Source organism: Dasypus novemcinctus, chromosome 4, assembly GCF_030445035.2.
Source record: "Dasypus novemcinctus isolate mDasNov1 chromosome 4, mDasNov1.1.hap2, whole genome shotgun sequence".
Classification (NCBI taxonomy): Eukaryota; Metazoa; Chordata; class Mammalia; order Cingulata; family Dasypodidae; genus Dasypus; species Dasypus novemcinctus.
The window spans coordinates 12,161,718-12,174,091 of NC_080676.1; the positions used below are offsets into that span (position 1 = coordinate 12,161,718).

General features: G+C 40.2%; 1 protein-coding gene across 2 annotated transcripts in view; it reads right to left on the bottom strand.

Annotated features, from left to right (window-relative positions):
• Window positions 1-12,374, bottom strand: part of SLC9A9 (solute carrier family 9 member A9) — a 615,414-nt gene that overhangs the window by 315,046 nt on the left and 287,994 nt on the right. For both annotated transcript variants that reach the window (XM_058295117.2, XM_058295118.2), the window contains exon 9: window positions 1,744-1,832. In XM_058295117.2, the coding sequence (XP_058151100.1) occupies window positions 1,744-1,832 (89 nt within the window). The remainder of the gene's footprint in view (window positions 1-1,743; window positions 1,833-12,374) is intronic.

A 12,374-nucleotide genomic window follows, 5' to 3' on the forward strand; every position in this document is an offset into this window, starting at 1 on the left:
CAGCCACCAACTCCTGCTTAGGAATTCCTGGCCAATTACAGGTGTTGTTTAGATGTCACTTTTGCTTTCTCGGCTCCCTCAAACTAACATCACATCAGATGTCCTCAGGATCATGGGGCTTATTATAAGAGCTTCTCTAGCTCCCATTATCCTTTTGGGGCAGGTTGCATCATTTGGTTCAAACTGTTCATCATCCCCCATGTCCATGGTCCTTCCCATATAACATTATAATATTTTCTCACAGTGGGCAGATAACCTGCTCAGCCTCCTGATTCTTGATTCTGGACTCAGCCATGTGATTTTCTTTGGCCAGTAGAATGATTAGAAGATGTGACCCAATGGGACTTACTTTTTTCTAGTTAAAGAATAGAGACACATGACATTGGTGGTTACGGAACCCCAGCCAATCCTAACCTAGAATAGAGCCTCTAGCAAACCATAGACAAATGAGTGACCTCAGATGGGTCAAGCCGAACCATTCAGCCCAGCCCAGCCCAGTCCAAGGTCTAAAAACAGTGGAACCCTCCAGATGTGTGATACATAAATGTTTATTGTTGTATGCCACTCAGTTTTTGTAGCTGTATGTTCCCCAGCAAAAGATAATTGATATAAGTGCCATTTGATACATTCTCTTCATATGTGCTAGAGAGACATTTCTAAAATAGAACCTGATAATCCTAAAATTACCCCAGTGACTCTCCATCACCTTTAGGATAAAGTTTAGACTCCTTCACAAGGTACATACGTCCTTTTATAAGCTGGCCTTTGGCTATATTTCTGTAACTTCATCCCACATTGTGTCGCACTTTCTTCAGCATTACCCCATTCACTACCCACCCTGAACTATTTATAAGGCTTCTCTTGACTGCTTGGGAGAATTCTGTCTTGGCCTCAACTGCCTTTCCTGCTACCTTCCCACTTCCCACTTGACCCAAAATCTTTACCTCATTAATTTCTATTTGTATTTCAAGTTCCAGATCGGGTGTCTCCTCTGGAAAGTTCCCCCTGACATTCCCCACCCCATCCATGGGAGGATGTGCTCCCAAGCACACTGCACAGATATTTCTATCACAGTACTCACCACACTGTCCACAATCGTTTGTTATACATCTTTATCCTCACCAACAGACTTGACAGTGGAAGCTTTTGAAGGCAGGATCATATACTAACTGTCTCTGTCTTCCTGGCACCTAGCACAGTACTTGGCACAGAGGGACCATACAGCAAATGTTTGTGGAAGGAATCAGTGTGTGTCCATGTGCAGATACCAAACAGATGTGTTCTCAGCATATGGGAAATACCTTCTGCTTGTGTGACAACTGGCAGTTGAGTTTGCTTGGAAGCAAAAACACCCAATTAAAAACCAAACATTGCTTCCTTACTATTTTTCATATCCTTCTCTCCCTAAAACTACCCAATTCACATGCTTTATAATGCTTTTAGATGTAAGGGGCTGTGAATTATTACTGACTCTGGGCCTTTCATCTTCAAGACTGACAGTGTATATTCCACATCTCTCAGGAGGGAGAGACTATTATAACTATATTTTTGCTTACCAAGAGAATTGTTAATGGTTTTCCTAGAGGAAAAAAAGAATCTATATAAATCCAACCAATAATGAAGCCTTAAGCTTACTTTCTTTCTTTACTAATGAAATTCTTTCCAAGTGCACTGCCAGAATTGCTACATAACCATTACAATGTGAAAAGAGAGAAAGTCTGCATTGATTTTTTCCCCTTTTACCTGTTTAGTCCTCATTTTGGAATCCGATGACAGATTGTTGTAGGTATAATGTGCCTGTGTGACTCCACAGAAGAGAACAGCTACTATGCCTGAAATTCAAAAACAGACCAGTCAAAACCAATTTTCTTTTCTAAATCCAGTGGTAGGATATCCCTGCTTGAAAATGGACTTGGGTGTCAGTAGAGTTAAAACTCTGCTAATAATTGGAAGATTTTTCCTGAGGATAAACTATTCTTGAGTCACAAGGGAGGGAAGTTATACTTGGAAGCAAATGGGCAGAAGACTGTAGAGTCAACGGGCTTCTCATAGCCAATGCCAACTACTTTGATGTATTTTATACTAAACACTGGTGTATTAGCTCAAAGACATTTGTTTCCACTCTGTACCTTGGAAAGCCTGAAGAAGTTCATGCCACACCATAATTTAGCTTAAAAATAGGGCGTCACAGACCTCAGATAATGACCAGGTTTTGTTGCCCACACCAATGCTCCTACTTGTTAAACAAGAGAGAGAGAGGGGTCCTCACTTGTTCCTATAATTCCTCTGCAAACCTGGGCGCTCCATCTTCTCTGTGGAATGATCTAGTGAACACACTCAAGGCACACTGTCCCTGAAGGAAAGCTGTTCTGTGCGCTTCCTACCAGCACCCAAGTGGGTGCTGAGCTGCCACCCTCACCCCCACCCAGCAGGCTGCAGGCTTGATTTCTTAACCGGCTTTGTATCCAGCTTTCGGTGCTCCATGAAGATGCATATACACCATATGCTTCCTGGGGACAAAAGTGGTATTTGTCCCTGGGCTGTGTTAGTCTGTGTTTTTGCCTCTGGCTGGAGTGGTGATGGAGTGGCAGTTGCACTCTACTTTGGAATAAAGATTAGAGTAATTATGGAAAATTGGGCATAGAGGGGAGCTTTGGGAAAAAACAGAAGATGTAAGTATTCTTCAACACAGACCAAAGGGATTGAATGGAATTTTAAGCAGCAGAATCTTTCCAACTAAAAATACTCATAAATTAAATGCTGATGATTCTTAAGAGTATGGAGATATGTGAGTTGCATATTGACATTTCAAATGAATCTGCAGTAAAGAATTCTAAAGAACCAAGTTTGCTCTTTTTTTTACTAGGTAGACTGTATGCTTTTACTTACATGTTGTTTATTTTTCAGGTTGGCATTCAATAAAATATTGCTAAGACGTGTTTGCATAATACAAGTGCATAGACATTTACATGATTTATTTCCTTTTACTATTATGCTTCAAAATTTTAAGGCAAAATAATAAAACTAGGGAATTTTGTCAATAAATATAAATATTCAGTAAGCATTTCCACAGAGATTTGTAATTGTTCAATTTCTGAGCCTCTCTTCAAAAATTCTGAGGGAAAATAGAATTTCTATTAAAAAGCAAGCAACAACAGGGAAACTTTTGGGGTGCTAAGGCACTAGGAGAATGCTATGTGTACTGTTGCGTCATCAAATGTTTCTCCGAGGGTATTTAAAAATGTGATTTTGTCCGTCTCTGCTGGTTCGGTAGACTGCCACAGGCATTTCTGGGTGAGCCTTAGCCTCCGCTTGCCCTGGTCTAGCACTGATTTGACTATATATTGATCTGCGGAGAATTAGTGAGCAAAGAGCGTGTGGGTAGGGTGGGGTGGATGGTTTAAGAAATTCATTCTGAGAACAAGAAGAGGTAACCAAGAAATTTCACACAGGACAGGAAGGACGGGAAGATGGGTCACACCCCTTCCAGCGCCAGGGACTGTGGTAGTTCCATTCCTTGCCTCATCTTACTTATGACATTGATTTCTTTCCTCACAACAGGCTCACCAGGATTAATGGACCCTCTTCCCGCTTTCCCCTTTGCGGTATTGTTACCTCCCATCTTCCTGCTGCTCGGGCCAAACACGGGGCTCGTCCTTCACCCTTCCTCTCCCCCTGAACATCAGCAGTCTTGGTTGATCCTTCAAACCTACCCGGAACCCAACCCCTTCTCAACAGCTGCGCTCCTAACTCGCCCTCGTCTGGGTTACTGCAGTGGCCTCCTGCTTGGCCTCCTTACCGCGCTCTCTTTCCTTGACCACCAGTCCTCACCGCCCCCCCCCCCCCCCCCCCCCGGCCAGATTGCTGGTCTATCCTCCACCCAGCAATCGTGATTCCTGTAAAACAACTCAGATGGCGCCAGTCCCCTGCTCACAGTCTAATGGATTCCCATGGCTGCCTGCATGATCTGGTCCTGCTTCTTCTCCACAGCTCCCTGACTTCACGTCCTACTGCACTCCCCACTGGCCGCGCCCATGCCAAGCAGGCTCTACTGCAGGGGCTTTTTGCACTTGCAGCTCCCACTGCTTGGAAAACTCTTCTCCAGAAATGGATTCGCACGTGTACTGTTTGTGGTGTATTTTGAACTTGATCGTGAGGTGCAGCTCCTTCTTCACGTCTGCTCCTGGAGTGCTGCCCTTCCTAATCATGCTGTCTAAAAGGGTGGCACAAGTTCTCTGGCTTGTCCAAATAAAATTTATTAATAAGAAAAAAGAAAAGCTCTTCTCCATCATGGCCCCACCCCTCCCTTCAGATCTCCATTTAGATGTTCCATTATCAGAGAAGCCTTTTCTTGACTCTCTATAAATATTATTCCTCCCAATATTCTGTTCCTTCCTATCCTGCTTTTTCTCCAAACTGTTTACCATTGTCTCACATTTTAACATATTTCTGTGTTTAGTTTCTGCCTTCCTGCCTTGCAATGTAAACTCGTGGGGGACAGGGGGCTTCATTGGTCCCTAACTCCTAAAGCCCTGATGGGAATGTGGTAAGTGTTCAGAGTACATGTCGAATAAAGAAACCAGTGCTCCTATCCACACATTCCAAGCAACTGAAGTCATTTACTCAAGGTCACCTTGAAAGTTGCAGAGCCAAGATGCAAATTTAGGATGTCTGGCTCCCAAATTTCACACACTCCCTGTGCTTTTCTGCCTGTATTAGGCCATCTGTGAATGTTTTAAGGTGATCATAAGCTATCTAAAAAATGTCATTTCTGAGATCCCACAGCAAGAGAGGTTTAATGAAGATTACACATCTGAACTGGCGGGGCTTCTCACTTGAAAGATACTTCCCTGGGCAGTCCCATCGTTCTTTGCTTCCTTGCCCCCATAAACAATCACAGGCACTGTACCCTCTAAATATAGTTTCAGTTTGCATGTATTTAGATGTGTCACACAAGCACCCAAGAATGAAGAGTGTGCCCGTATGACCAGAGGCTCGGTTTTGTACTGAAAACAAAACAACAAAGTTGATCTGGTACTTCGCTAGCATACATAATCATAATCATAATCATGGAGCTTGGTAATTAATGAATTCACATAAATTACTGTAATTAGTATGACTTTTACAAGCCAAAACATTTAAAAAATATCAAAATACACTTATTATGCACAAAATTCTCTGCCATCGACACAGGTTCAAACCGGATGGTTTCTACATTGCCAATGTCAGCTTCATCTCAGCGATGGCTCTTCAGCATGGCTTTGACAGCTGGTTCCCACTTTTTTTTTTTCTTGCTTTCGTTATTTTTACGCCTTGCACTTCCAGAACCAGCCTCATAGCACATGCTCAGACAGCGGCAGCAGGGGCGTCCCAGCTCCAACTTCTGGGTCCCAGCTCAGGGGTCCTCCCCTAGGAGTTTCGAGCCTCTCTCCCCTTTGCTCCTCCATTCCTAGGGTTTGCACCTGCTTCTTGCAGGGACTACCCCTGCGTTCCTTGTGTGCCTCTCCCCCACCTTTTTCTTTTTTGGTTTTCTACCTGTTAATCCAATTTCCTGCATTAAACCGTGTCTGTAAAATAGCCAGGGTGGATTCTGCTTTTCTGACTGGTACTCTCTGACGGCTCACTTCCCATTCTAAATTTTGATAGTTCTTTGAAACCATTGAGGATTTCTCGTTTGGAAATAAGATCCAACCTGTGTCTTCTCTGTTGTAACTGGGAAAGTGGAGGATGCCAGAGCAGCTGAGACAGTGCGAGCATCCCAGAGGACTGGACTTAAACTACTTTCCAGTGATGTGGGTTTGAGCCTAAGTTGGGGCAAATAGCTGCGGGATGGGAGAAAGTTAGACCTAGAACTAGTAGAGGCAGCTCCCAGACTTGGACATGTGCTTTCTGACTCCTAAACTCATGATCTTTACAAAATAGGAGAGCTCTCTGACCGTGCAGTGTTTGCCCTGATGTGTGAGAAGCTCCCCGTCATTTGAAATGTTTGGGCTGAACGATCATCTCTCACAGCAGCTGGAAGAAAAGGAGATGTCTGGATTTCCTCTCATTCCATGGGCCTGTCATTTTCCCATACATTTTATTATTAATCCACAAAGATTAGTCAACCCACTAGTTTCCTTAGTTTAGTCTATTTTGTTGTTTTTTTTAACTTCAGGACAAGGAAATAAATTCTAAATTTAGATATTTTGAATAGAGGCAGCCTAACTTTGTCAAAAAGTAAAGACAAGATAAATTTACTTTTAAATATCCTTGGTAACATGAACAGACAAGTCATTTACAGTAAAATGTTTAAACCTACGCCATCACCTACCCTCATGTCATAAAGACTTTATGTTTTTTCTCGAGCAAGCTATGAGGTCCAAAAATGACCTTAAAGCTTACCGTGTATAAGAGGATGTTTCAAAATCTCTAGACAGCAAATTTTCAAGTCAAAGGGCATTGAAAATGGCAAATTCTAATCTCTGGGTCTAAGCAACAGAGGGAGTTCACCTCTCACACACTGGTTCTCTTCTTCTCTCCCTTTCTCTTCTTTCCTTTACTGATGTTTCCCATCCCTCTGTGTCTGCCTTCAATCAGCCCCCCCCCCACCACTATGCTTAATTTTCAGCTTCTGCCACCGTCTTCTGCAGACATCTGAAGAAGGCACTTGACCCCATCTGGAAGCTCAGCTGTGGCCCAAGAATCTGTGGCTTAACCTGACTAGGCTAGAGAGATTTTACAATCTTCCCAGTGCTTCTTGGAATGTGAGTGCACATTTGAATCACCTGGGGCTCTTGCTAAACTGCAGATTCTGTTTGCTAGTTTGGGGATGGGCTCAAGATTTTGCCTTTTTACTACTAGGTGATGTCCCTACTGCTGGTCCTTGGACCTCACTGTGAGAAGCAAGTCTCTGACCAGTACTTTGGTACTAAGTATCAAGTCACCCTTGCTTATGACTTGGCTTTTACCTTGTATGGTCCTAAAAAAAGAGACTTCTGCCCCGTTCTTGCCCTTTTAGTATCTAGGGAAAATTGGAAGACAGTTGCATAGGACTAACACAATTTTTCTTACCATTTTATTTTGGCTTGTAAATGTCTTTTTGCTAACTCAAAAAAACTAATGATATTTTTGTACTTTATTTTCCATTTTCCTTTATGTAGATTTTCAGAAGCAAAATGGTTCTATAAAGTAATTTTAGTTTCAGGGATTGATTATCCATTAAGGATGTTTGAAGTGTTTTGAAATTTTTTCTTTATTTTTATATTATTTATTCTTTATTCTCAACCCCAGCAAAACTAGAATATGAATTACTTATATGAGATAAAATTAATGATTTCCTTTACCATCAAATAGTTTAAAAAAATTTGTCCCTGCCCCCCAAAAAGAAAGCAAACAGATTATATCTTTTGATCACAATATTATAAAATGAGAAATTAACAGAAAACCATAGCTAAATACATGCATGCATTTAGGATTTTAGAATAATTTCTTTTCAATGAAATTGGGGTTGAAGATGAAATCAAATGTAGGAAATTTCATCTTATTTAGAAAAAATAACAATGAGCATATATGGTACATTCCTTATTGAAACTTAGGGGAGAAAGCCAATGAATTATTTAGAGGAAAATTTATAGACTTGTATCTTATTAGGGAAAGAAAAACCAGATAGAAAATAAATGGACTATTTACCTCAAGGAACTAGGTAAGAAACATAAAAATAGTCTCAAAGAAAGTAGAATAAAAAGCTTACTAAAGAAAACATGGGGTAAATAGCAAAAGAGAACATGCAAAAAAAAAAAAGTAGACAATCAATAAAATTGAGTCGTAAGACAACATTGCCCTCAGCCCCTGGGGTGTCCCAAGTCTCTTTCCTTCCCTGGCTGTGGTCGCAGATATAAAGTGGGTGATATTTTCGGTGGAGTCACCTTTCTAAGACAGTTTTCTCATCTGTTTTCCCACCTGTCTTGCAGGGCTATTGAGAGTCCAAAACAAGATGATGGATATTCAGTGCTTTATAAATTAAATACTCACAAGAAAGTATATTATTTTCTGATAAATATTAGAAGAAAATGAAAGGAAGAAATCATAAAAAGAAATAACTTAGAGGAACTCATTCTAGGGATAAATACAATCACAATAGCAGCAACTGTCCTGGTTAACTAGATCCTCAGGGATGAAATGCAAAGCATCTAACTACATGCCTCACATTCTATGCTCTTAATCAGCATCTGCTGCCTTCACTTCCCCTTTAGCTCCTGCTCTAGGAAAAGCAGGTGGAAATGTGCTCTTTCCTCCAAGCCATCAAACTCAGGCAATTATCAGCAATTCTACAGTGAAAGTACTACCCTTCCATGAGTTAGCCTTGGGATCTGTTATTCATTCACTCAACTGCTATCTGCTATCTATCTGTCAAGGCTGAACAATGACCAAACATCAGTTATGGCTATGGGAACAGAAGGACAAATAAGCCTGGTCCAAGAGCTTAAGCAGCTTGTGTACATGATAACATGTACACAAAGATATCTAATACCAGGTGGAACATAGTGAATGCCAAGAAATAGGAATTCCGAGAAGGAGAAATTTATTTCTGGTTGGGAAAGATGAGAGAGATAGGAGGAACGTTTTCCTGAAGGATGCAGAGGCAATCTGGGTCTTGAAAGATGAAAGGCATTTGGGGGAGCAGGGACAAGGGTAGGAGAATTCGGTGTGAGCAAAAAGAGAGAGGTAGGAAATTATGGGGCATGTATGAGAAAACCATACTTTACCAGTACACTTTGAGTTTTGATCTGCTATAGGTTAGGGAATAAACACACATTGAATTAATTAATTACCATTTTTCTAAATACAAAACTTAGTAACAGAAACAACAAATGCCCCCATATGTAAAATTCTCAAATTATTACAAGTATTAAAGCATTTATCTGACATGTTTTATTAGTTCTAGTACTCATGAAAATTGGAAATACGGAGCTTCTAGTAGGTCTATCCTTTGCTGACAAAACATTATTCCTTTTTTTTCTCAGTGAAAATAAAATCTGATCATTCTCTTTCCATACCTGCCAGGAAAAAAAATAAGCAGCTATTAAATGCAACTATATTGCATGTCTAGGATCTTGGATTCAAGTTGTGTTCATGGGGTCATAAGGCAACGATGAGTGGAATCAAGTACATACACCTGGGTCCACATGGCGTGTAGCAGGCCTAAGCGTATTTGGAACCTACAATAAATAAGGAGGTCTAAAAGAAGTCAGGAAATAGCCTGAAGAAAATAGTAAGACGAGTTTCTGACTCATGTTTGTGAACCAGATTGCCGTTTGGTGTTTCCACGGTGAGATTTCAGTGGTGGACTGTGTCCTCAAAGACCTGGCTGCAAGGACTCATTTATGCAGTTTTGAGCAAGAAAGAAAACCAACACTCTCTGACACTAGCTGAAAGAGCTGCTTTGAGAAACCACAAAGAGGCACATAGTTAAAATCAAACGAATTGGCAAGCAAAGAAATTTAGGAAACAGCCTGAGGAGGGCCTTAGTTCTTTGGGAAAATAATGATTCTATTGGCAAGTAAATTCTTTCCAGAGTGATCAAGTTTCAGAGGACAACTAACTCCTTTTGGTTAATAGGGCATCATTTACACTATTCTCTGTGTTTCTTGCTCAGAAAGCACTGGGGCTCACTAAATGTTGCATGTGTATATTTATGTACTCACATGATCCAGGTTCAATGTGTGATTGTAAATTATATAAGAAAAAATGTGCTATATATTGGGATTCAGAAGACATGGGCCCTAATTGGTCTTAGCTCTGACACTTAAATAGCTGGATGACTGCAATCTAAATCCATTCTCTGGTCTATTGTTTTCTCCTCAATAAAATAAGTAAGATGGTCTGCATTGGTGGTCTTCAAAGTATAAGAATCCCACTCAGGGACTGAAGAAAATACAAGAACTTCATTTTTCAGTAGTATTTTTGTGTATTCTAACGTATAAGGACTCTTGCAGGAAAAAAGGAAAACAAACATGTATGGTGGAGCATGATGAAACTATTCTTTTTTTTTTTTTTACCAACAAGGGTATGAAATCAAGAAATTCTGGTTCTGGATGACCTCTAAGCACCTTTCCAATTTTAAACATCTGTGATATGAATGATACACTCTTTACACTTGCTTCAAGGCCTGCATATGAACTGAAGAATTGCATGGGGTTCCATGGCTTCACGCTGACTTTCAGTCAGCTAAATTACCGGGTGTTTCCCTTTTCAACCCAGATCTCCTCAAAGGCAGAATTTACAACCTTCCTCTTTGTATCGCCTCTAACCCCGTTACAGGGGCTGGCAGACACCTGGTGCGCGAATGCAGGTTTGTCAAAGGAATGAATCTCTATTTTAAGAAACGTGTATCTGTTTTGAAAAGAGAAGGTTGGGGGTTACTTTTTGATCTTCATATCTATATTGAAGTTTATCTGGATTTATTAGTAGCAGGGGCCATTTTCTTCTAACATTTAAATTTTCTTATTCAAGGCTATTGTCATCTGAAGTCTGTGCTGCTGCTGCTATTATTCAGTAGTTCTTTTCTCATTAGAAGTTGATGAAGACTTCAGTTATAGAAGCTGAAAAATAAACGTCTGTCCTATGGAGCATGATTCTTTTTGACATTAATGTAGACTTGAGGGGTTTCTAAGACTAGAGAATATTGCATTTTTGGACAGGAAATATTGATTATATCATCAGAACACAGAAAGAGAACGAATGAGAAAGAAAAAAAATGTGTCTTGCTCCTTGACTATACTCTGAGGGGTTTTAAGGTTGATGGGTTATTTTTCCATGCCACACTTTTATTTATATTTGATCTAGTAAAAAGAGACATTTCTGACAGGGCTTCTTACCACTAACACTGAATATGAACCTCGAACTAGGAAGTCAAAGACTTAATGAAATGGAAAACTCCTTTAGAGAATATGAAAGAATTCAAGTTTCCAAAGAGTACAAGTACTGTCTAGTTCACCGTATTTGCCAACTCTATAGTTGGCACGTTAGTCAAAGTCTGTGGAATATAAGAACATCAATATAGAACACAGCACCAGTCTGGTTTCTCCAATGGAGAGAATAGACATGCATCGCAAAGACTGACTTCATGTCTATGTTCCATGATTTCTAAATTTCAATTTAAAACAAAAATCCCTATGTAGGTTCATCATAATGTAGTAGTATTTATGCAAATTAATCTGTAACCTGGAAAAGAGAAAAATAAATTCCTTTTTTCTTAGCTCCCTGGATTCCCCCCTTAAATTCTGGTGTTCATCAGGCTTAACTCTTTGTCCATGTCTCTTATCAGTTTTCATTTCCTTGGAGTCAACTAAGCATTTATCCCTATGCCACCTAAATCTCCAATTAATTGGCAACGTTGTCCCAGATGTCCAGGTCCAATGCCATGTGGCTGTTCCACACTTGTGTAGAATCTACAATGTTCTGAGGGAGCTAATGATTGCATGTCCCTTTCTACTGCATGTTTTCACCCACCTGTCTTACCTTTTCTGATATTCAGGGACCTAGGATCAAATCAATTCAATTTTGATAGAGGGACCCAGGGATTATCCTTGACTCCTCTTTCCACTCCATCTAAATGCTTGTTATTTGTGCCGTCTATCTTCTGACACTTTTCAACATGTCTGTGCAGAATATGAGTTCTTGAGAAAGAAAGAACAACTTTCAACTTTCTCTTTTCCTCTACAGCTCCTGGCACCACGAGGAGATGTTCAATAATGACTGAAAACAATTACAATGAAGAAAGCAGGGGTAAATTTGTCCAGTACTTGAGTTACATGTGCAAGGTTGTTTGAATATTGAAATGATGAGCTATTTGGTTCAAGAAAGTGCAGGTGTGATTTAATGAGTTATTATGAGAGAAGATGTACTTTGCACCTGTGTTTCTTGAGAGGGCACCCAGTAATGTTTGCCCTTGTTTCAGTGTGTTGGTTCACTAATTCCCTTAAGAATTTTGGGTGCCTTTAATTACAGCTTGAATCCCTAAAATGTTGAACCTTCAGGTTTTATTTTTAGTTTGGAAAACACTCAATGCACCTCTTTTGTTGGTAAATCCAGCAGACTAAGCTGGATTCACATGGCCCTATCCATATAAAGCAAGAGCAATTTTAAGCAAAAAGATGTCATCTAATGAAGAATACTTAGATGCAGAAACTGGTTAGATTTGTTTTGAGAAACAATTCAAACATCTTCTCCTAGTGATTTGTTTTATTTACTGAGATCCAGAAACATAGTTCCCATTCAGTCATGCAAGGAATCCTTGGCAAGCTGAGTGGAACGTACTCACTTCTGAGTTAAAAACCTTCTTAAGAGTTTCAGACCAATTTTTGCCAAACTGAGAGATGATGGAGATGAGA